The following is a 27090-nucleotide window of genomic DNA, read 5'->3' on the forward strand; positions in this document are numbered from 1 at the left end:
GCCTGATATCCCATATCAGTCCTGGTATTGGTGCATCATTCATAGAGATTTATTTGTAGTTGTGAGTCAGAAGTCAGTTCATCTAGACCGCAGGGCAGGGAGCGATACCACATATGAAGGTATACCATAATGGATCCATGCAGATTTTTTTTTTAATTTAATGAACCTGTACGTGCAATTTCCTGCAATATAGAGCCTTCAATCTTGACCAATAAAGCTGCTCTTTTCACTATAAAACTCAGTTTATATTGCAGTATGATAGCCAATTACTATAATAATAATATATTAATATATATATATACTGTATATACACTGTATATTGATTTTTCGCTCATTCATTTTTATTAAATCAATCTCCTTTCAAATAGGCCAAGTTTTTAATAAGAAAGAGAAAAAAGATATATTTCCATTACCTGTAAATCTTGTGTCTCTTTCTCTCCTTCTCTGCCTCCTCCCTGAGTCTGCAGTGCACAATCATGACATCGATCTAAAAAAAAAAAAAAATGGAGGCCCCTCGTCACTATAGGCCCACGGGCCGCGGCCGTCGTTAATCCGGCCCTGCTCGTCTGCCATATAGATAGCGCTAACGTTTGCAAATGAAGTCAACGTCATCCAGCTCACACCACATATCTAGATAACGTTAGCTAGCGGCTAGCACTAAAGCTAATGCCAACCAGAGAGGGAAACGTTATTATTATTTATTCGAGGAAACCGTATGACCAGATCGCAATTCGGGACCGTGAAACACTTTTATTGTATTGCGTGGTAGAACCGTAGAAGTTCTAGTACCACTCAATAGTAACTTATGTCTAACATAATCCTTTTATTTTAACAACTTACTGGAAAAGCCTGCCTGCCTGCCTGCCACCAATATTATGACACACTCTGTGGGCTTTGATATTTACACTCAGCCTACCTGCAGCCAGACTGCAGCGCTGTGCGCCAAGGTCTACGCGCAGGAGATGGGAGGCACTGGATCAAACCATAATGGGGCAGGGGGGGGGGGGGGGGGGGGGGGGGGGTTCGCAATCTTTGGAAACTTAAAAACTTGTTATTAAGTGTCATTGCATATTATTAATTTGATTGAAATTACGTAGTTATGGTTAGATTTATATATTGGGGGGGGGGGGGGGGGTATATCATATTTTTCATATGATCAAAAAGTGGTGGAGCAAGATCATACCCTTGCTCCCCCAAGTTCAATACTGGGAGAGCAGATGCTCCGAGTGCTCTTATGGCCAGGCGCCTATGTATATGTATATATATATATATATATATATATGTTATATATATATATATATATATATATATATATATATATGGTAAATTGGTGCATTTATATAGCGATTTTATCCAAAGCGCTTGTTCATCACATTTGACACATTCACACACCGACAGCGGAGGCAACCATGCAAGGTACCAACCTGCTCATCGGGAGCAGTTAGGGGTTAAATGTCTTGCTCAAGGAGGGAGGAGCGGGAATCAAACCGGAAACCTCCGGTTTACCAGACTGCTTTACCTCCCGAGCCACTGTCACTATAGCCTACTGTATATATTTATTTTAATCCCCCCCAAAATGTATAATTTTGAATGAAATGGCACCATGACAAGTGTATCACGAGATAATGACTTTATTGTTAGCATTATATTGTTAAAACTACGAAAAGTATGGTGATATGTTTTACTACAGAGCAGAGAAGGGAAGGGATGAGAGAGAAGAAGGATTTACACATACAGATAGACAGAAAGAGGTTCTAAAGCAATAGTCTGGTCTGTCAAAGGTCAGCAGGCCTAATTGAGTCCGGTCTGTTTGGTTTTATGGTCAAAGACAGGTCAGTACAAGCTGTTGACATTCGGCCAGTGATGAGCTTCCAGTGCCCTTTGCTGCTCACTAGAGCCTGGAGAAGCAATTAAGAACCCAGCACATGGCTCCTGTGTTCCCTGGTTGCACTCTGTGTGCTCTTCTCTATCTTCTCCAGGTCGTTCACCTCCAGACCTGTACCTACAGGAGATGGTTTTACTTTGAAGTGGTTTCCTTTGTTGTCACATGATGTCACATTGACCCTCTGCAGTCATTCTGCGGAGGCCACTTATTCTGTTTAATTAAATTCAGAACATTGCCCTACGAACAATTGGCAGTGTTCGCAGGTGGGAAGCCGGTAGGGTATGAGTCCTGGTTGTTGCAATAGTGACTCCTACTAGTCGATCGGGGCACCTGTTCAGCAGGGAGGGGATCTGTGGGAGCGTCAAACTCCGCACACCTCTCTCTCTCAGTGAGGGGGCTTTCTCACTAATCATTCGGGGTCGAATCAGAGCTCGATCGCACCAGAAAAGGGTGTGATCGTCCTACTGAGAACGCTCCCCCGCGTCCCCGGGGATGCTGATTCGCTCCAAACCTGGACCGCTGGAATAGATGGTCTCGGGTGCACGCCAGTGGGAGCGGGGGGCATGGTGTGCGAGCTTGTACCAAAACACAGAAGAGGCTTGCTGTATCAACTCGCTGACACACAACATCATTACTGTAATGCTTTCATGCTTGCTTGAATTTTGGGCAGATAAAAACATACAGCAACAATTTATTGGTTATTTGTTTCTTTATATCAGCATCAAGTTTCCACCACCGTGTGTTAAACTCTTCCTGTGTTGACGTTAGAGCGTGACATCATCGCCTACGGCAAGCTTACACGCTCAAAACGCAAACCGTAAACAAAACCCCGTGCGCACCAAGACTGCAGTGTGTACACAAACTAGAGGGGGGAGAGGGAGGGGGGAAGTTCGCACCCAAGGACGGAACGAGGACGGAACGGAGCTGATTCGACTCCGAATGGCAGTGAGAAAGCACCCTGAAACTCCTAGCTGTCAAGTGAAAAGAAGCGACTGGAGACTCATGTATTGGAGGAGGCATGTGCCAGTCTACACCCTCCCCAGACTGACAGTAGGGTAGTCTACACCCTCCTCAGACTGACAGTAGGGTAGTCTACACCCTCCCCAGACCGACAGTAGGGTAGTCTACACCCTCCCCAGACAGACAGTAGGGTAGTCTACACCCTCCCCAGACCGACAGTAGGGTAGTCTACACCCTCCCCAGACAGACAGTAGGGTAGTCTACACCCTCCCCAGACCAACAGTAGGGTAGTCTACACCCTCCCCAGACAGACAGTAGGGTAGTCTACACCCTCCCCAGACCAACAGTAGGGCAGTGCAACGACTAAATTGGGGGATGGGTGAAAAAGGTAGAAAGGCAAACAAATTTAGAAAATTAACAATGTTGTTCTTCTGATAAAGTCAGACCTATACAGTAACTGGTAACATTCTGATAAACTGTACAGTGAGTGGCAATGTTCTGATAAACTACAGTGAGTGGTAACATTGTTCTGATAAACTGTACAGTGAGTGGTAACATTGTTCTGAAACTGTACAGTGAGTGAGTGGTAACATTGTTCTGATAAACTGTACAGTGAGTGGTAACATTGTTCTGATAAACTGTACAGTGAGTGGTAATGTTCTGATATACTGCAGTAGTGGTTATGTTCTGATATACTGTACAGTGAGTGGTAACATTGTTCTGATAAACTGTACAGTGAGTGGTAATGTTCTGATATACTGTACAGTGAGTGGTAACGTTCCCCACTCTGTGTTTCAGCCTCAGTGAGAGCTTCTTCATGGTCAAAGGAGCTGCCCTGTTCCTGCAGCAAGGCAGCAGCACACAGGACCCCAAGACCCCAACACACCATAAACATGCAGGTGGGTACAAACAGACACAAACACACACACACACGCATAATGCTTTGTATAGCTCTTCAGCCTATGTTCCCTGCAGAGAGCTGTAGACAAAGACAGTCATATTAGCTGAGGTGGCAGGGTCTTTGTAGCGTGGCCTCTGTTTAGGCTGAGTGACACAACCACCTCCCAGCCAACTCCCAGCTTGTAAGGCCGACAAGACTATTTTGGTGCATTGAACAAGTGGAGCAGCATTGTATTCAGAGTGTGTTTAGGCTAACCCTACTCTGTGTTACCAAGCTAGCTCTGTTATGGTGGTATGAGTTTAAGCTAGCTCTGTTATGGTGTTATGAGGTTCTATACTAATGTAAATAGGCTTCAGGCAAAACAAATCTCGAGGCGATCGCTGTGTTGCTCTGTCTCCGAGGAGGAGGAGCCATTGCAAAAAAAAAGAAGAAAAAAAAGGTGTATCCACAACAAGCTATTCCAGTTAAAATGGTAGGCGATACTGCCACCTGGTGAGATTCGATCGTCATTGCAATTCCAACGTAGGCAGATGAGCCAGGGAGACCTAGACCTAGAGGGCTCCGGCTGACCATAATAGAACGGGGATCAAAGGAAAATATCAAAGGATACTGGGGTTTTGGCACTCAACGGTTGGCGAGATAACCCGACTTTACTCGGGTATGGCGCCCAATGAGTAGGGATGGGTACCTTTCACATTTGAACCGATACGGTACCGGTACCCAACGGTACCTTTTTTCGGTACTTTAGTCTCAAAAAAAATTATTTACCTACCTCAGTCGTGAAAAAAATAATCCAAACTTCAAATACCGGTAACTACAATTTCGACCGTTTTCGGCTTGCCATTGCTCCGACTGCTTTGTTGTTGAATCAAGTCAAATCCTAGGTAAGCATATATTGTGCGTGTGAACGTTGACATGAAGAAAAAAAAAGAAAAAAAAATGAATTAAATTAAAAAAAAAAAGTAAAAAGTAATTATTTTTTATTTATTTTTTGGTATCTCACTTGAATCGATACTCTGTAGTACCGACGTGTTTCGGTTCGGTACCTCAAAAGTACCGAATTCGGTACCCATCCCTACCAATGAGTTAATGTTAACCTTACCCATAGCTAAAATTACATAGCTAAATGTACTAGACGTTAGCAATGTCTACTGTCGTGTCCCTAAGTTCCCTGGCAGCATACTTTGCGAAAGCCAGGAGTCGAGTCTACTCTGTGGTGATGTCAGTCAGCAGCGCCAACGTGAAGTGTAGTTCCTCAGTGAACGAAAACATAAACGTTGTTATTTAGCTACTTTTACGATGAATTGCAAATGTTTTCATGCTGAGCTATAGATTGTGGATGAATACACACAGAAAGGTACACCATGCCAATGTTCATGCTTTATTGGTTTAAAACGAGTCGATTTAGAAATGGGTCCATTGGAAATACATGGCAATTTCAAGGAGGGTGGACCGTGCGGGAAACACCAATTGATTGATTGATTGATTGATTGAAAAGTTTATTAACAGATTGCAGAATGGGTACAGTACAGTACAGCTCAATACATACAATTGTTAAGGGGATGCAGACCAGAGAAAGACTTTTGTCTTGTTTACATCAGGGTCCCCCATTTTCAATTCATCATATGACACACACGACATACAGATAGACAGTACTGCTACATCTATACATTTATGACATACCAGATTTGCAAATACAGTACTGTTTGTGATACAAAAAGTGTCCAGAAAAAGAGTATATACATTTGACGTAGAAACTGTACATTGGAGGAGGTTGGATAGGTGGGTTGGGTGGGTGGGTGGGGCTGTACATTGGGGGTGGGGGGGGGGGGGGTTGGGTAGGGGGGGGGGGACAAACACTGTACACTGTACATTGGAATACTGACAAAGCCATACTTGGTAATTTACTGTACAACTGGGTTAGGACATTTGTAGGGGCCAGTTTCGAATTGCAGTCTCCCGTAGGTGTTTTTTGAGAGTGTTTTTGAAAGTGGGTAGTGATTCACATTCCTTTACAGCTTTGGGTAGGGCGTTCCACATTGATGTGGCATAATTGCGAAACGTGTTTAGTCCCTTGTTTGAGCCGAATCTGGGTTTAACATGATTTGTGGAGCTCCCTCTGGTGTTGTGATCGTGGTATTCACTGACCTTTGGGAAATATTTTGACATGTACATGGGTACCTTGGTCGTGTAGTGTATCTTGTAGACCAGGCCCATTGCAAGTTGCTGTACTCTGTCGTCTACTCTAAGCCATCCTAGGTTGTCAAAGTGGGCAGGTGTGAGGTGGGTTCTAGGAGTCAGCTCAAGCAGTAGTCTAACTAGTTTGTTTTGAGATGTTTGTAATTTGGTTTTTAGTGCCTTTGAGGTGCTTTGGTACCATGAGGTGCAAGCATAGTCGTAGTACCCTTGAATGAGTGCTCCTGCCAGAGTCTTCAGGGTATTCTTGTTTACCAGAGAGGAGATCCGGTACAAGAATCGAGTTGGTTGGTTGACTTTTTTTATTACATTGGATACCATTTTGTCACAGGAAAGATTAGCCTCTAGGATGGAACCCAGGTAGGTAATTTCATCTTTCCTTGTGACAATATTGTCACCCACTGTAACTGAGAAGCCGTCGGTCTTGCTGAGTTTGTTATTTGAACCGAAGAGAATGGACTCTGTTTTGCCCATGTGTAATGATAGTTTGTTGTCGGCGAGCCATATGCAGATTTTGCCTAGGTCCGAGCTGAGGGTTTTTTCAACCTGTAACTTGTTCTTGTCGGAGACCAGCAGGGCTGAGTCGTCCGCAAACAGGGACAAGTTGCAGTCACAAGCTGACGACATGTCATTTGCATAAATTAGGAACAGTAGCGGTCCTAGACAGTATGCTTCCTTGTGGAACACCACAGTTCACTGTGAGGGGGGGGATAGGGTACCGTTTACCTCCACCATCTGTTCTCTCCCCTCCAGGTAGGATTGTATCCAGCTCACTGATAGACTATCAAAACCAATTGCTTTTAGCTTGTCAATCAGAATGGTGTGATTGACAGTGTCGAAGGCCTTTTGTAGGTCCAGCATGACCATGCCGCAGTATTTGCCCGCGTCCACCTCTTGTTTGATGTGGTCGTTCAAATAGAGAAGGCATGTGTCAGTGGAGTGGGATGTTCTGAAGCCAGATTGGAATTTGTAGATTAGATTTTTAGATACTTTTCGACCTGTTCGTATACTATTTTTTCCATGACTTCCAATGACGTAGCCACTACACCTCCCTATTGGCTAAAAGGGGGCGTGGCAATGCGAGCGGCCTATCGCAAAAAGGTTGCAGACCAAAATGGCCCCCAACCACTGATGTTACAAGTCAAGTGTTGTTTACAAGCTGGTATGTCACATAGCTGTGGTATCTTCCAGACTCGCAGCTTTTTTTTCAGAGGTTTGAGAGTAACTTTGAAAGACTTAACGCTGAAGCATGTGATCCTGTTCAACATCCCACTGCTTCAGTGTGTTAAATGTGATTTAAAAGCAGAGGGCGGACCGGACAAAAACAGCCTTTGTAGATCTGACTTGTTTGATTTTCCCATCAAGATGTCATTACATAAGGTGGCCGAGCCGGACCGACTGCAGCTCCCCAAGATCACCTCACTGCTGTCTGTGTTATGTGACTGCATGTACACAAACGCACACACACACACACACAAACGCACGCACGCACGCACGCACGCACGCACGCACGCACGCACGCACGTACGTACATACATACATACATACATACATACATACATACATACATACATACATACATACATACATACATACATACATACATACATACATACATACATACATACATACATACATACATACATGCATACATCTATTATGTGACTGCATACACTATTATTTTTTTTTTTTTTAATGTTTATAATCATCAATACTGGGTCTCTGGCATCACAGACATACGTCTCTGGTTCTAAATAAGCACTACATTCTCAGAGGTCCCTCCACATCAAAAAGGACAATTCAGGACAATAATATGGGAAATGTGATTTTACAGAATTGTCAATTAAATAACAATTTGATTAGTCAACTAAATCTTATGACTGTTAGTCGATTTAAGGATTTCGTTTAGTTGTGCTCAGCCCTGTTATTTAGACAATAGATTATGATGCTAATTCCTCAGAATGGACCATGGAGATTTATTTTAATAAATTATAGAAATGATAGCAGTAATAAGTTGTTACAGTGATTTCCTGCCCTACTGAATGACTGCATAGGAAACCGCTTATGAGGCCTCAGTGGTCTGTGATGATACACTGTATCAGTGTGTGTGTGTACTGTATCAGTGTGTGTGTGTGTGTGTGTGTGTACTGTATCAGTGTGTACTGTATCAGTCTTTACTGTATGTACCCACTTCATTAATTTAATTCATTCCAGTACATCTGTACTTATCTGAGTACATGTGATACCTTGTACCTTGTTGAGACGAGTCCTATATTCCTATTTGAGCCCCAACAGCCTCTTCTCTCTTCTCTTCCTCTCTTTTGTTCTCCTCTCCTGTCCTCTCCTCTGCTCTTCTCCTCTCCCCCACTCTCCTCTCCTCAGCTCTCCTCTCCCCAACCCTCCTCATCTCCTCTCCTCAACCCTCCTCTCCCCAACCCTCCTCTCCTCAACCCTCCTCCCCTCTCATCTCCTCACCCCTCCTATCCTCTCCTCACCCCTCCTCCTCTCTCCTTAACCCTCCTCTCCTCTCCCCTCCTCTCTGCACCCCTCCTATCCTCTCCTCACCCATCCTCCTCTCTCCTCAACCCTCCTCTCCCCTCCTATTCTCTCCTCACCCCTCCTATCCTCTCCTATCCTCTCCTCACCCCTCCTCCTCTCTCCTCAACCTTCCTCTCCCCTCCTATCCTCTCCTCACCCCTCCTATCCTCTCCTATCCTCTCCTCACCCCTCCTCCTCTCTCCTCAATCCTCCTCTCCCCTCCTATCCTCTCCTCACCCCTATCCTCTCCTCACCCCTCCTATCCTCTCCTCACCCCTATCCTCTCCTCACCCCCCCTATCCTCTCCTCACCCCTCCTCTCCTCACCCCTCCTCCTCTCTCCTCATCCCTCCTCTCCTCTCTTCACCTCCCCTCTCCTTCTTTCCCAGGCTGTGCAGGTTTGTAAGTGAGTCGGTAGAAGCAGTGTGATTCTGTGATAAGTGTCAGGCGCCACAATGATGCTTGTCTAAAGGAGAATCTTTCATCTGTCTCAGGAATCTGGTGTTGTCAGTTTGCATAAAACCCTGTAGCTGTGTCCCTCCCTGTGAGTTCACATCAGGGATACACTATCCATTCAGAGTCCTAAACTTTCAGTACTGCTGCTCTTACTGAACAGTATATAGACCCTTTGTGGTCATCGGACAAAAATGTGTGATAGAATAAATTTTTTCTCCATTAGGGAGATCTTACCTGCTTCTACTGTATGTGTCAAACTATTTGAGTCTAGTAATGTCCTACAGATGCCAGGGGGACTTTGTGTTATTCTGAATACATGGTATTCTTGTGTATTCTGAATACATGGTCTTCTTGTGTATTCTGAATACATGGTTTTCTTGTTGTGTTGATCTGAATACATGGTCTTGTTGTGTTGATCTGAATACATGGTCTTGTTGTGTTGATCTGAATACATGGTCTTGTTGTGTTGATCTGAATACATGGTCTTGTTGTGTTGATCTGAATACATGGTCTTGTTGTGTTGATCTGAATACATGGTCTTGTTGTGTTGATCTGAATACATGGTCTTGTTGTGTTATTCTGAATACATGGTATTGTTGTGTTGATCTGAATACATGGTCTTGTTGTGTTGATCTGAATACATGGTCTTGTGTTTTTCTGAATACATGGTCTTGTTGTGTTGATCTGAATACATGGTCTTGTGTTATTCTGAATACATGGTCTTCTTTCAGGTGACCTTCCTCAGCACCTGCAGGTGATGATCAACATCCTGCGCTCAGAAGACCGCATTAAACTGGTCAGTAGCATCATAGCATGTAGTGTTTTCACATTAAACTGGTCTGTAGCATGTAGTGTTTTCACATTAAACTGGTCAGTAGCATCATAGCATGTAGTGTTTTCACATTAAACTGGTCAGTAGCATCATAGCATGTAGTGTTTTCACATTAAACTGGTCAGTAGCATGTAGTGTTTTCACATTACACTGTCAGTAGCATGTAGTGTTTTCACATTAAACTGGTCAGTAGCATGTAGTGTTTTCACATTAAACTGGTCAGTAGCATGTAGTGTTTTCACATTAAACTGGTCACAGTAGCATCATAGCATGTAGTGTTTTCACATTAAACTGGTCTGTAGCATGTAGTGTTTTCACATTAAACTGGTCAGTAGCATGTAGTGTTTTCGTACTGGAAAACTAAATACCTTTAATTACTGTTATACTAACAATATCATATCACAAAATATTGTGATATGATATTTTGACCATACTGTATTTCCCATTTCTTTTCACAAGGTTCAAATCGGATTACATTTAGATTCAATTAGGCACTGGTTCGTCAAAAGATGTGATTTGGTCAACTTGCAAAGCGGTTTATGTTTTGCATTCGATGTTGGTCACATTTGCTTTCCTGATCGCCATGGCAGCACAGAGAAAAAATTACGACCTGAAATTCTGGACGCTGTCCAGTGCTGACAAACATGCCTCGGAGCATGCAAAGCAGCTTCTGAGGGTGTGTGGGCTGACAGGCCTCAGAGCATGCAAAGCAGCTTCTGAGGGTGTGTGGGCTGGGCACGCTGTCCAGGGCTGAACTAGACGGGCAACTGAACAATATCTAATTTCTCTCTAACCTTATATTAACTATTAAAGGTCTGTCCCATATAGACGCCTGTCCCAGTATAGGCTGGTTGAGTTCAGTGATTGAACCAAATAAAAGCCTGGGCTATTAATTATTGTTTTAAGGTGTACTACTAACATGTACTCATCACATATACTAAGTAACATGTACTCTTCAGAACGGCTGGTATCTATCTATACTATCTTCACATAATACTAACATGTACTCTTCAGAACAGCTGGTATCTATCTATACTATCTTCACATATACTAACATGTACTCTTCAGAACAGCTGGTATCTATACTATCTTCACATATACTAACATGTACTCTTCAGAACAGCTGGTATCTATCTATACTATCTTCACATATACTAACATGTACTCTTCAGAACAGCTGGTATCTATCTATACCAGTGGTGGCCAACCCGCGGCTCGCGAGCCGCATGCGGCTCTTTGCCCGTCAATGTGCGGCTCTTCCATCCATAAAAAATAAAAAAATTAAAATTTTACTTTTTTTTTTTTTTATGTCACTCATTCCATAAGGACGTAGAATAAACATTTAATTTTTTTTTTAAATGGTCCATTTGCATGTTCTTGGTATCTGAATCTAGGGACATATATGGATCAGTGTCAGAAATAGTGTGTCTGTTACTAGGCTTGAGTAAATTGTAATGAACCAAAGGAGAATATCAATTCTATTTAAATTTTTTTTTATCTTTGACTGTAAATAACACCATGCTAAAATTGACCAGACCTGAAAAATCTAAGCAAATGAATAAAGGGAAGATGATTAAACAGAAGGTTTTGTAGATACAGTACTGAATTCTGCCATCTTTTTTATAATGTAAATTTCTCCACCATTTTTCATCATATTGCAACACCGTTTTTTGCAAGACGTTCACAGAAAGGTAGAGAAACTAACTGCGTTCTGTTTTATGGCAATAACGTTCAGGTTTGTGGGAGATAATCCCAAAAAATAAGAGAAATTAAAAAGTAAATCCAGAAGTCAGATGATTGACAGGGGCTGGTGTGAGCTGGGTAGGGTAGTTTTTCGAAATTTGAAAGCCCTGAGTCTCTTCCTTCAAAAGACTACACTCACTTTTGGCTGTGCCACTTCCTCCTGTCAATATGCGCCGGTTTCCGACTCAATGCCCTGAGATTTCTATAATCTTATATTTCACTAATAACAGTTAAAATAATTGGTAAACAAACGTAATGCTGAAAATATACACTTTTACTGTATATCTCGGGCTTAAGAGGTTAACCCTGTGAGGCCCAAATTAAAAAGAAATTAGCAACTTCAGAGGCCAGAGGGTGGGACATATAAACACATTTACTATCAAATAGCATTGTGAGGCTGAACAACAGGACCAATTGACTATACATGTGCTTAAAGGGGAACTATCTTATAAATGGCTTTTTTCAGTGTTTACCATTGTTTCTTAGCTATGTGGACTTATATTAATAGGATATATGTCTCTAATTCTCATATTGGCGAATTCTTCCAATTCTCCTCTCACAATATTCACCCTCACTGAACTGAGTCATCTGAAAATGTGCATATCTGTGATGTCAGAGATTTCTCAGCTGCATAATAATGTGGCAGTTGATGTGGCAGTTGGCACCAGGCCACACAGTGGTTGGAGCCCAGCCTCAAAACGGCTTAAGATCTTGAGGTAGAAAAATGCAGTTTTTAGTACTTGATTAGAAATACAAAACAATGCATTTTATTTTGAAAAAAACCTAGGTGTTCCATAGACTCACAGGAATTGTGTAAAAGTGCCCAAATAGTGAAAGAAATAGTAAAATAGTTCCCCTTTAACATTTTTTAAATAAACATTATTTTTTTAAATGGCTAAAAGTGATTTTGTAATTTTGCAACTGTGGGTCTCACAGGGTACTTTTAACCCTGTGAGGCCCAAATAAAAAAGACATTAGCAACTTCAGAGGCCAGAGGGTGAGACCTATAAACACATGAAGGGTGCCGTGACTGAAAAAATAGGTTGAGAAACGCTGGTATATGGTGTGGCTCTTTGTGGTACCACAGTAATTTTTGTGGCTCTTAGTCTCTGACTGGTTGGCCACCCCTGATCTATACTATCTTCACATATACTAACATGTACTCTTCAGAACAGCTGGTATCTATCTACTATCTTCACATATACTAACATGTACTCTTCAGAACGGCTGGTGTCTACAGTATACTATCTTCTTCACATATACTAAGTTACTAACATGTACTGTTCAGAACAGCTGGTATCTGTATTATCTTTATATACTAACATGTACACTTCAGAACAGCTGGTATCCGTATTATCTTTATATACTAACATGTACTCTTCAGAACAGCTGGTATCTGTATTATCTTTATATATTAACATGTACTCTTCAGAACAGCTGGTATCTGTATTATCTTTATATACTAACATGTACTCTTCAGAACAGCTGGTATCTGTATTATCTTTATATACTAACATGTACTCTTCAGAACAGCTGGTATCTGTATTATCTTTATATACTAACATGTACACTTCAGAACAGCTGGTATCTGTATTATCTTTATATACTAACATGTACTCTTCAGAACAGCTGGTATCTGTATTATCTTTATATACTAACATGTACTCTTCAGATACAGTACATCTACTTATTGGGAGCTTCTCTCCATTCTCACAAATATATCCCTTTACACCAGTGGTTCCCAAAGTGGGTGCCGTGGCAAGTTTATCAGCTGATTAATCATAGATATCTCTAATATTTTAAAATGTCATATCAAATGTAATATGCACTACTCGCTACTGAATGTGTATTTAAAAATTTTAGTCGAGCGCAAATGGTGAACAGTGTGTCCTGCTCAAGTCTCATTTGTTCCCACCAAAGGTGGCTATAATATTTATATGGGATTATATATAGCTCTGGGACTCATTCAGCTCTCTCTCTCCACAGCATCAGCTGTAAAAAAAGATTATAATAATAATACAAATGAAAAAATTTAAATTAAAGAAATTATATATGTATATATATATATATATATGTATATATAGTATATATAATAGATGTGATGGGACCTGTCTCCATCCCTCCTACAGGTTGTGAGGTTGGAGAGTGGCTGGTCGGACCGTGTTCGCTACATGGTGGTGGTCTACACCAGTGGTCGCCAGGATACGGAGGAGAACATCTTACTGGGGATGGACTTCACCGATAAGGACAGGTAGGTACCAGCCTCCTCTCCTCCTCTGTTGTGTCATGGAGATAAATACCTTCATTCTGTAACCCTAGTAACCATATTCCCTGCATATCAATGATGTTGATGAATGGTATAGTCCTATCTCAGCACAACCCATGCTTTTTTTTAACTGGATACCTGCAGCTCTGGCTAGTTAGCCACAAAATGAATGTAAAGTCAATGGGGCTACATTTCAGTCTGTACAAGCCCAGAAATGAATGCTGAAACCTGCTTTAGGTGCACTGTGGTGTAGGTGACGTCTTCACTGTTGTGGTTGCCCCCCCCCCCCCACTACCTCTTTAATAATATTTGGATAATATTTGGTCCAAAATATTGGTTGAATCTGTAATGGCATCAAACAGACAACTCAAATGAGCCCTGCTTGGTATTGCACTTTAGTTTTTAGTTTTTTTATTTTGCTCCCATCCCAATTTAGTTGTTATGCCAATTCCCTTCCTGGTCATTGCGCGCATTGCCCCATTGTCGGCCTAGGGAGGGTGTAGAACTACCACATGCCTCCTCCGATACATGTGGAGTCAGCCAGCCGCTTCTTTTCACCTGACAGCGAGGACTCTCACTGGGGGAATGTAACGCGTGCGGAGGTTCACACTATTTCCCCCCGATCCCCTCCCTGCTGAACAGGCGCCCCGACCGACCAGTAGGAACCACAGTTTACAACGACCAGGACACATACCCCACCAGCTTCCCACCCGCTAACACTGCCAATTGTGTTAGTAGGGACGACTGACCAAGCCGGAGGTACCACTGACAGCTGGATTCGATCCCAGAGTATCTGCGGTGGTAGGCAAGTGCATTCTCCACTGCGCTACCCAGCCGCCCCGGTATTGCACTTTGTTTATGCGGGAGAGCGGTTGCTACTGCTGACCACACATCAGGCTACCTGATCTGCCAAGAGAGATCTGGAGAGTATGATAAGTTACTAAACCGCCACACATCACACAAAAAGAAAGGTTGCTGTTTGACGACATTGCAGATTCTACCTTTTAAAGAAGTAATTTTCAGAATGTGTGATAAAATTAGATATACTAGCCAGTTGACTGACTTGATCTGAGTTATAGTACAGCTTTTAGTATGAAACTGACTTCACGGTTGATTTCATCACTGTTTCTTCTCCTCCTCAGTAAAAGCTGTTCTGTTGGGATGGTGCTGCCTCTGTGGAGCGACACCAACATCCACTTAGATGGCGATGGGTGAGTGTCTCTCTGCTGCCGTGACTTCCTCCTTGTAGAATAAAGGTGACAATCAATATCCCCATGAGTCGGCTGCAGAAACGATTAGTACAAATGATCAAGGCTCAAAACTAGGAATGTGCGATGTTTGCTTTTTTACCGATATCCGATATACCGATATTGTCCAACTCTTAATTTCCGATACCGATATCAACCGATACCGATATATGCTGGGTTTCCCCCCCAAAGAAACGGAATAATTTCAGGTAATTAACATTATATATATCTTGTCATGGAATTAACACAACATTATGCATACTTTTGACAATACATAAAATAAAAATGTGTTCTTACTTGCTTGCCTGGGTAAATAAAGGTTAAATAAATGTAAAAAAATAATAATAATAATAATTTTTAACCGATACCGATAATTTCCGATATTACGTTTTAATGCTAATACCGGTAGGCCGATAATTTCGGACATCCCTACTCAAAACTACTAATGGCTGAGAGAGCGTGTCTTTATGTTTTTATGAGAAGCATTTCAATACAAAGTATATACCATTATGACAAAACAAACTAATTGTTCAAATGCGCTCACCGTCTTCTCCAGAGTCAGACAAGAAGATAGATACCAGTTTCCTCTCTGTGCGTTCAGTAGCTAGCCTAGCTTAGCACAAATGAATGGAAGTGGATACGGATCACTAGCTTATCTTAAAACTCTGGGAGAGGTGTTTTTGTCCAACAGCTAGCTGGTCCGTATCCACTTCCATTAATTTGTGCTAAGCTATGCTAGCTTGCAGCCGGATAGCTTTCTACTAATAATAATAATAATAATAATAATAATAATAATAATAATCTTTATTTAATTTTTTTATTCTGGCTGCCGCATTTTGGACAAGTTGTAATCTGTCAATTACAATAATCAAGCCGAGAGAAAACAAAAGCGTGGATCAGCGTTTTTGCATCGTCCAGGGCTCTACTTTGCGCAATATTTCTAAGATGAAAGAAGGCAATCTTCGTAACATGATTAATATGTGTATTGAAATTCAATTCAGAATCAATAATAACCCCCAGGTTCTTTACTGCAGTGTTATCTTCTACATGCATGTTACCCCGTCTACTTATTATCGATTCTCTCTGCTCACTAGACCCCACTATGAGAACTTCTGTCTTATCCTCATTTAGCTTGACATCTGTACTGTATCTTCTTGTCTGAATCTGGGGAAGTACGTAGGTAAGTGCATTTCCCATAATGTTGGTGTGTTCCTTTTAAAAAATACCAGTACAGAGTGATATCTCAACCCAGTACAGAGTGATACCTCAACCCAGTACAGAGTGATACCTCAACCCAGTACAGAGTGATACCTCAACCCAGTACAGAGTGATACCTCAACCCAGTACAGAGTGATACCTCAACCCAGTACAGAGTGATATCTCAACCGAGTACAGAGTGATATCTCAACCCAGTACATAGTGATACCTCAACCCAGTACAGAGTGATATCTCAACCCAGTACAGAGTGATACCTCAACCCAGTCATAGCTTATTTTCATCAGTGCATCAACTTTACACAGAATTTGAAGCTGGATCAGAATCCATCATTTCTGCAGTACATCTGCTGTGTGTGAAGAGCACTTATGATCACTGCCTTGTTTCTGAGTTGTTCTGCCCACCAGTGTGTGTGTGTGTGTGTGTGTGTGTGTGTGTGTGTGTGTGTGTAGGTGTGTGTGTGTGTGTGTGTGTGTGTGTGTGTGTGTGTGTGTGTGTGTGTGTGTGTGTGTGTGTGTGTGTGTGTGTGTGTGTGTGTGTGTGTGTGTGTGTGTGTGTGTGTGTGTGTGTGTGTGTGTGGTGGCTGTGTGTGGTGGCTGTGTGTGGTGGCTGTGTTCTTGCTGAGCTGGTAAAGTGGTCCTCTCTCTCTCTCTGTGTGTTGGAGGAATGTTCCACTGCCTGCCATCCTGAATAGCTCCAGCAGCCCAGCTAGCCCAGCCCGTGTTTGTGTTCCTACACCTCGCTTATCTAGGACTCTCTCCATCTGGACTACATCTAACCTACCATCTCCTCCTCTTCTTCTTCTCTTCTATCCAGAGGGTTCAGTATCATCACAGCCGGACGCTCACATGTCTTCAAGCCTGTGTCAGTACAGGCCATGTGGTGAGTGGACTGGAGACTGGAGAGACTGGAATTGTACCGATACTGGCATCTGAAACCAGGCCGATACCAGACTAAGACACAGGGTATCAGATACCAAGAGTAGCATGTCAGAAATCAAGTGACTATGTTTTTTCACAGATAAATGTGGTGGATCTCTCTAATGGTGGACCATGGATTAGATATCAATTATATATAGTACTTATGACCCACAACTGATCGTCTAAGTCTATAATGATTAGTAAAAGTAGTGAATCAGTGTCGGTACTTGGTATGGGTTAAGTTAACAGACTCTGGATCAGTATCGGCAGGGACTCTGGATCAGTATTGGCAGTACAGAGGTGGTATGGCTGGTTCCCTGACTGTCAGCCACATGAATGTTACTATGTCCTCAACTTGAAAATGCGGGGTGGGAAACTGTACATAGGAGGGGGTTGGGTCCAGTAATAAGACCGTAAATTATTATGTTTTTGTTGATATACAGTATTTCTCATAGATCAACACATAGCAACCGTTGTTTTGCGTTGTCTCTTCCAGCATGGAGGGGAAATGGGCATTGTAAACATTCAGTGAAAGGCTTCTGTGCAACGTGCATAGATGCACCGGGAGTATTTGAACACCCCGCGGTCATAGACCAACCAGTTTGTTTTGTCTGACGATAAACAGTTGTGTTGCTTTGTGTTGCCTGAGTTCCATGTAATGTAGTGATATTGGTGACATGTATTTCTAGGGGTGTAAAGATTCAAGTATACAAATCGGCAATCAGCGGTAATGTCTACATTATATAAATGTACCAGAAGCGGTCGATTGGCCAGATTCTAACATTACAAATCGGTTAACTGAAGCTTTGCTGCTAATTCAACTAAGCCGCTGTGGAAGACTGACTGAGCGTTGAGTCTGATTGAGTCTGATCACGGTACAGTGCACTGTCAAATCAAACATTTGGAGATAACATTTGTAAGACAGGCCTGGTGAAAATAACAGAGGAATTGAGAGCGGTTGCTTTCGTGACATGATAAATATGTTAGAGCCAAGATGCCAAGCAGACAGCCTTTCACATACAAATGCGTGAGTTGTATCTCAAAGTAAAGAACCAAGTTAAAGTTGTGACCACTATTATGTGAGAGGAGGAGCAGCCCACAATCTCAATGATTGCCCTCTTCAAAGCAAAACATCAAAAGCACTTGGAGGCAGCCAATGAAGACCGCGGCAGTCGTTACTGAGACGACTTAGAGAAACAGTACACATACCTCTATGACCTCAACACTGCATCTGCTCTACACACTCGCTACAAAACGTTTGCCATCCCTAAGTGGCCATGACGCTTAGAGGATGTATGTCGCAAGTATGTCAGCTGAAGCTGCAGTCCTGCATAACAAGGTACCCCCCAACAACCACGCTCTCTCATTCACTCAACACAAAATAAACTATTGCAGTGCATTAACGGGTGCGAACGGCCTGCTTTTGAATGTATTGTTATCATTCATTCATTCAACCTTTATTTAAACTCTGAGAGACACTGAGGTTTCCCTCATTTACACTTTGACGTCGAGTATACAACTAAAAGAGATAGAATAACAAAGATAAAAACAAGTAATTAGCACGATACAATCTAATTAAAATAAGATAAAAACAGGAAACGGGAAAAGCTGACTAAAAGCAATTACAAAATGACAACAATGGTTATTAATTAAAGCTATAAATTGTCCAAAGGTTGGAAGAATATCGAACTTTAAAGTGCATTGAAGGGCGTTCCAAGAATATGGAGCACTAAAAGAGAAAGCAGTTTTTCCTAAATTAAAACAAGCTCGGGGGAACCTTAGGCATAAGCAAATCACATGAGCCAGTTTGAATCCAGAATTCCAATCCAACATAGTTGTTGTAAGGGGGTTGCTTACCAACAAGAGCTTTGAAAATAAACAAATACTAATGTTTATTACGCCTCTCTGCAAGACGGGGCCAACCAACCCTATCATACAGAAAACAATGGTGAGTGTCATAGCTGTCACCAGTAATAAATCTGAGAGCAGAATGATTTAAGAGTAGAAGCAGCAGCATGTCTATAGACAGCTTCGACAATCCTCTTTCTACTAATCATTGGAAAGCTGGTTTTGTTCCTATACAAGAAGCCAATTTTCTGACGTAGTTTACTCTATGCTATCTAAATGTAAATTTTTCATCTAGCCAGATGCTGAGATATTTATACTCTGTAACTCTCTCAATAATCGATCCATTATCTATAGACCATAGAGTATTATGGTCAAGGTCCCTGGTTCTAGAGAACAACATGCATTTCGTTGTGTTCTCATTAAGTACAAACTTAGTTTGTTTAACAAGTGCATCTTGTATGGCATTAAAATAAAGTTTCAATCGTTCAATAACTAATTACAAAGAGTCAGCAACACAATACAAAATAGTATCATCAGCATAAAGATGAATTTGACAACCACTAACTGAGGAAACAATATCATTAATATAAATAGTAAAAAACACAGGACCTAAAATGTACCCATGTGGAACACCTTTTGTTATCACACCTTGATTTCACACATTGAAATCTATCAGATAAATAATGTTGAAACCAGTTACAAGCATTTTCATCTAGGCCAATACTACTTAATCTATTCAGGTGCAGAGAATGGTCAACTGTATCAAAAGCCTTAGACAGATCTAGGAAAAGGGCACCCCAGTGTTTTCTTAAATCTATAGCAGTAACAATATTATCTGTAACCAAAGTGATGGCTGAGATAGTGCTGTGGTTAGCTCTAAATCCAGATTGGTGCAAAGATAAAATAGAATGTCTTGAGAGAAAATCTTTTTAGTTGACAGTTTACAATAGATTCCATAATTTTGGCCAAACAAGACAACCTAGATATTGGTCTATAATTATTAGGATCACTCTTATCTCCACCCTTATGCAATGAAAGGATCAGATGAAGTAGACAGATTAAGAATATAAATTATTAATGGAGTCAATTAATGGAGCAGAGAGCTGAAGGAAAAAAGGATCCAAATTATCTTCACCAGTGGATTTCAGGATCAATGGAGAGCTCCAAGCACCACACTGGAAGACACAGAACAAATAGAAAACTGGGATTAGGAGTAGGACTAGGTACATGAACCTGCTCAGTAAACAGATTATCAATATTTGTAGCAGGAATTCCAAGATCCTCATCCTCAAAAATGTGGCCAGCTGCAGCAAAATGGCGAGGCAGAGCAAATGTCACATTGATGATACAATAAACAGTCAGCAAATTTGACCTGAGAAGGTAAAGAGGCAGGTGAATTGCTACTATTAGCTTTTACCACCTTCCAGAATTTAAATGGATTAGAGTTGGTGCTAGTAATCACATTCAAATAATACACAGATTTAAAAAATAATTCACAATTCACAAAATGAGTGTGAAGCCTCATTAGTATGTCTAGCAAGAGACCATGCCCTGTTTATAGACAAGAACAGGGATGCCAGTTTAGAAGTGAACCAAAGGCTGGATCTATTTTATACTCTAAATTCGTAAGAGGTGCATGTTTATGGAGGCGGAGCTGAGCGATCATGGAGTAGACGTGTTTCACATGAGCTCCCTTCTACCGTGCTGAATATACGTTTCTCCCCATTAGTCTTTATTTTATTTTTATTTGTTTTTATCTGTTTGCTAGGTCGTCGTGTTTAGCATACATTCATCGACTTTTTTCGACTTTCTACGATGACGGGGGTGGAAACCAGAGCCATGACTGCCCCAACTAGCAAACCATCACCGCCGGGCCTGGCCGCACCGTCGCCCGTTGTCGGGGAGTTAAGCGAAGCTGTGCTCTTGGTCATGACCAAGCTACACGCAGACTCTGAGACACGCATCGCTGAAGCACAGAAGAAAGTGTTGGCGGATTTTTGTGTCAGCCTCCGTCGTGAGATATCAGAAGAAATACGGCTGGCGGTAGTACCGCTGACAGACAAGATGGAGACGATGCACGCTGTCTCCTCGGCTAATGCTAACGAACTAGCCACGCTAACGACGGAGGTATCATTACAGTGCGAGAAGATGGCGGGTCTCGAATCCGCCCTGCTGGCTAGGCAGGCTGAAGTCAACAAACTACAGTCGGCAATGGAGGAGATGCAGTCCCGGGATAGACGCCACAACGTCAGGATTGTTGGAGTACCGGAGACCAGCGGTGAAGGCCGTCTCTCTGAGACCGTGCCCGAACTGCTGCAGAAAATACTAGGGACGGACGTCCTCCCTTCGCCTCCTATCTGTGAGTCGGCCTACAGAGCGGGCAGGTTTTCTCCCGGCGTGAACAAAGAGCCGAGGCCCATCATAGTCAAGCTGAACAGACTCCAGCAGAGAGAACTCATCATGCGGTCGGCTCGTACCAGAAGGGGTAATCTGAGGCTTGGCGATCACAAAGTGGCCATTTTCGAAGACTTTACACCGGAGGTTCAAGCACAGAGAGGCGAATACAAGGTGGTCCTGACTAAGCTATGGAAACTAGGCCTGAGGCCCACGTTATTCGCTCCCGCGAAATTATCTGTGTTGGAGAAGGTCGGTGGTCAGCGTTTGTTTTGGTCGTTGGCTAAAGCGAAGGAATATCTCGCGGAGATACCCGAGTCTGTTGCTTGATATCTATGGCGGGTGAGTGACTTGGCGGTTCGGGCCTATATACATTGATTAGGCCGACTATTCACAAATACTTGCTGTCATGCCCAGACATGCTAACTGCCCAATGCCCATCCAACTAGCGGGGCTTCCCAATGACTTCTGTTACTTGCTAAGGCTGACCTCATGGTCATACTTGTGTATCGCCTCTTTGGAAGCTAACGAGCTAGCTGAACAATGTACATAATAGGCTAACGTGCTATCCGGATTCATCACTAGCTTACGCGCTAGCCTCGGGCTGGCCAGCGGGCTTCGTCTATAGTCTGCGCTGAGACATTCGAGACCCGTTAATGGTTACGTATTTTGGTTGCTGTTGCTGTTCAAAGGGACATTGGTTTGCACAATTCAAGAGCGATCGAATCCCTAACTAACTTCTGGTATGCTTTTATTTTTATATCCAGGTTGTTTTGGGCTTTGGGATCCATAGTAGAAGCCAAGGTCGGTTGAATATGCATATACAATATATGATAACAGGTTGGGTCGGGTATGGCTTGCACTTCATGGCTATATGGTTATATGGCCTGCACTTTAGCCATTACCCTTTTTTCCTTTTTTCTTTTTCTTTTTTCTTTCTTATTGTCGCTGTTTTTATGTCATCTGTATGCGCGATTTAAATGTGATCCGATTCTACCTTGGACTAACTGCTGATTTGCCTCAATTTTGTTTTGAATTTTCCGTGATCCATTTATGCTATAACGTTGCGACATTAATATCGCTGCTGTCGGGACAAAACCTCATAACTCCAAAAACCCAACTTTTCAGCAGATGAAAAAAACTAACACAGATTTGAGGGTGAATAGAGTTAGGAGGTTTAGACAGATGATCGGTTTAATGCTTTCCCATTGTTTAAACTTTGTAAAACCCACACACACATATGGAGGATGATCTACGGAGTTGATTTATATAATAAAAAAATAAATAAATAAATGGAGTTATGAGGTTTTGTCCCGACAGCAGCGATATGCAGACTCCAAGGTAGATGGTTACAGGGTTGATGCTGAGTAATTATATAATAATTATTGTCGCTGTTTTAATGGCATTTGAATGAGCAATTTAACTGTGATTCGATCCTACCTTGGACTAACTGCTCCGACCGATATCTTTATTGAAACAATGTATGATAACAGGTGGTGTCAGGTGTTGCTTATTACCATCCCCGGATTAATTAATGAATGTGTTTAATTCTATTCTTACATAGGTTATGTCATTTCAGCCGTTGTGCCTGATCAGAGGGACAGCTAAAGGGGTGCACTTTGACCATAACCCTTTTTTTCCCTTCCTTTTTTTGTCATTGTTTAATTGACATTGTTCACACAATTTTGCACAATTAACCTGTGACCCGATCCTGCCTTAGACTATCGGCTGGGATGCTTTAATTTAATTTTGTTTTGAATTTTCCTATACCCTTTTAGGCTATAACAATGCGACGTTGAAGCGCAGAGTCGGAAATAGTTGGCTACAGGTTGATGTGGAGTTATTATTTAATAATGGCTATTTTTACCATTATGGTTGTCTCATGTTGGGGCCAGGGCTCAGGTGGGTTTCGACCGATATCTTTATTGAATTTTATTTTTATTATTATTTGTGTTTATTGGACTAGTGGGGGTTTACTCAGGGGTTTATCTAGAGGGGGGTTGGAGTGGGGAGCGTCTTATTGATCCATGTCTCTAGTGGGAAGTGATAGGAAGATGACCATCCTCAGGGGATGGGGCATAGGGTGGGGATTGGAGAGTGGGTATAGGGGGCCTTATAATAGGACGGGGGGGTTAGGGTTTAGAGTAGAAGGAGGGGGGGTTGTAGCTGGGGTGGTATTTTTATGTGTTTTATGTACTGTTGTCTTATATGTGTGTAATTGTTCCTCCTCTGAACTCCTGGGATTGACCGTCCGGGCCCGCCGGGATCAGCACCTCTGTACTCAGCCTGGCTGCACTGGTATGTTCTCTACGCATTTATACAAGCTCGACCATGGCTAAATTGAATATTTTAATTTGGAACGCAGGAGGGCTTAACGCCCCACACAAGCGTGCCAGTGTCCTTTGGCTATTGAAGAGGAGAAATATTGACCTTGCTCTCCTTAGTGAGACGCATTTATTGGTAGGTGACGTGTCAAGACTGGCAAATCGGCAATATCACGTTATCTCCTCATCCTCAGCCGATGATAAGACGAAAGGAGTAGTCATAGTTACAAGACGTAACCTTGATATCAAAATCTTGGATGTATGGTCGGACACGGAGGGAAGGATTACTATAGCAAAAGTTGAATTCTTGCATAGGAAGATGGCTATAATAGCATTGTATGCTCCTAACACATTTGATTCAGCGTTCTATAATACAATCACGAAGAATATGTTGGAACTTAATGGATACGCTCTCATTGTGGGTGGCGATTTTAATGCGTGCTGGGATGCGGAGATGGATAGGTCCGGGCCCTCTGAAACGAGCGACCAAAAACGGGCCTTAGGATGTGGGCCAAAGACACGGGGCTCACAGACCTTTGGCGCTTATGCAACCCCACCCTCAAAGATTACTCTCACCTGTCAGCCAGACACAAAAGCTTCTCTCGAATTGACTATGCATTCGCGTCCCCTAATATGTTTGATAGTTTCGATGTCTCATTGGTTCCCTTGGCTCTCTCAGACCACAAGGGGATTTTCCTTACGGCAACCTTTGGCAGGCTCTCCGCAAGAGCTCCCAGATGGCGTTTTAATTCGACCTTGCTAAAGAACGATGACTTCTGTTCTGAGTTCAGGAGTAAACTAGCTGAATTTTTGCAGATCACCGTTGGCACAGTAGAAGACCCTAGGGTCCTGTGGAACGCATTGAAAGGATTTATCAGGGGTCATGTCACACTATTTGCCTCCAATTTGCGAAAATCCCGGTCAAAAAAGCTAGAAGGACTGGAATCATTATATGCGGACCTATACGCATCCTTGCAAACTAACTATAATGAACGACTAAACACACAACGTAAGATAGTCAAAAAAACAACAGTCTGAGTTTAACAACTTAAACAACAGTCTGAGTTCTTGATACATAGGACAAGACAAAATTACTATTTTCACGGCTCCAGACCTAGCCATCTATTGGCAATGAAAATACGCTCAAATGATCATTTCTCGGATATCCCCTCGATTAGGACGAGCCAGGGTGCAGTCACTACTGATTCGAAAAAGATCAATGACACTTTTAAAGAGTTTTACTCACAGTTATATAGCTCAGAGGGTAATCTTGATGACTCTAAATTTGAATCGTTCATTGGCGGGCTTGAGATACCCCACATTTCTGAGGAAGAGGCCAAGGAACTGGGGAGACCGATTACTCTCGTAGAATTGAGGGAGACGATTGTTGAAATGCAGAGGGGTAAGGCACCAGGCTGGGATGGTATTCCACCCGAAGTGTATTTAGCTTTCTGGGACCAACTGGGTCCATTGATGCTCGATATGATCAATTACGCTATCGAACAAGGGGAGTTCTCAAGAGATGTCAATATGGCGTTGATTTCTTTACTTCTCAAGAAGGACAAAGATCCCAATGATTGTGGTAGCTATAGACCCTTGAGTCTTCTCGGGCCGATTTAAAGGTGTTTGCCAAGGTGCTGGCCCGTCGCCTGCAGAGATTTATGTCTGTATTGGTACACTGCGATCAAACTGGTTTTATCCCGGAGCGTCTGGCTGCAGATAATCTTAGGAGGCTGTTGCATGTAATCGATAACAGTAAAGACAATACAATTCCATCCACAGTTCTGTCTTTGGATGCCATGAAGGCGTTTGACAGACTTGAGTGGTCATACTTGTGGAAGGTACTTGAGGTCATGGGTCTTGGAAAGAGTTTTATTCATATGATTAAAGTCCTGTATGCCTCGCTGTCTGCGATGATACTGACAGGCAAAAACTGTTCCACACTCTTTCCAGTCTCCAGATCTTCTAGACAGGGTTGCCCTCTGAGCCCGGGACTGTTCGCGCTTTCCCTCGAACCTTTGGCCCAATTTATTAGGCAATCGGAGGACATCGTCCCCATAATGGTCAACAATACTCCACACAAAATTGCTCTCTATGCGGATGACCTGCTGATTTTCATGGACGACCCCTCCCGGTCGGCCACAAAATTATTGAGGATAATCGACGACTTTGGTAAATTGTCAGGTTTTAAGATTAACTGGAACAAATCAGCCTGCCTACCTCTTAATGATCTGGCCAAGGCGGTACGACTACCAGCTGATATCCCCATAGTAGAACATTTTAAATACTTGGGCATAGAGATATTCCCCACGCTGAACCAAACTACTAAGTACAACTTCACGGGTACTTATGATAAAATACGCCAGGATCTAGACAGGTGGTCGTCCCTTCCTAACTCCTTACAAGCCCGGGCTTCCATAATCAAAATGAACATCCTGCCTAGGATACATTTTATTAGCTCAATGCTCCCCCTGCCCCCTCCAATAGACCACTGGCGCAAGGTACAATCGATGGTATCTAAGTTTATTTGGAATAACAAACGCCCGAGAATCAAAAGGGCTACTACTCAACTTAGAAAACAAGATGGGGGCCTCGCAATCCCTGATTTTAAACTTTATTTCTGGTCCTTTTCACTGAGACCTCTGATGTGCTGGCTAGACCCTGTAGAGGCCGTATCGTGGCGCTCCTTAGAAGCGGCGGCGGTATCTCCGCTAAGATTGCAGGATGTAGTGTACTCCACTGTCTCTATTTCGAAATGCCGGCTGAGGTATGGACCGATCATAACTCACGTGATCCAAACGTGGCGTAATGTACAGAGGTCGTGTGGGGTTAAATGCCCATGGCACCTGGACTCTCCAATTTTTAATAACCAGCAATTACTTGTAGGACACAAGCCGGTTAATATTCCTCAATGGCAAAGGAGGGGAGTGCATACTCTGGAGGATATTTATGATAAGAACGGCCTCCGTGCGTTTCAGGACTTAAGAGAATTTTATGATCTTCCCGGCGAGTCCTTCTTTCTTTACCTTCAACTAAGGTCAGCACTGAGGGCGCATGGCGTACCGTGGGCTCAGGCCTTGCACCCACACCCCTTCCTCAGGCTCATAGTGGACAGGACGACATCCAGAGGGTTTGTCTCCGACTTTTATACGCTCTTAATTCAATCCACGTATACAAATTTATCATTGGATACAATCTGGCGTGTGGATATCCCGGAGTTGGACCCCGAGTTTGACTGGGATGATGTGTGGGCAAATGTGGCATTATCTTCCCGCAACCCCAATCACCAGCAAATTAATTTTAATTATATTCATAGGACCTATCTTACACCTATGAAGCTATATGCTATGGGACTGATAACCGACT

At 42.6% G+C, this 27090-nt stretch overlaps 1 protein-coding gene across 1 annotated transcript in view; it reads left to right on the top strand.

The window, feature by feature from the left end:
* LOC311237130 (protein phosphatase Slingshot homolog 1-like) overlaps positions 1-27090 on the top strand; it is a gene marked incomplete at its 5' end in the record, with an annotated part of 85171 nt that overhangs the window by 37335 nt on the left and 20746 nt on the right. The window contains 5 exon segments of the mRNA XM_084324936.1: positions 3644-3744; positions 9667-9731; positions 13640-13761; positions 14919-14987; positions 17055-17120. Of these exon segments, the coding sequence (XP_084181062.1) occupies positions 3644-3744; positions 9667-9731; positions 13640-13761; positions 14919-14987; positions 17055-17120 (423 nt within the window).

Source organism: Notolepis coatsorum, assembly GCF_963971535.1.
Source record: "Notolepis coatsorum genome assembly, chromosome: 11".
Taxonomy (NCBI): Eukaryota; Metazoa; Chordata; class Actinopteri; order Aulopiformes; family Paralepididae; genus Notolepis; species Notolepis coatsorum.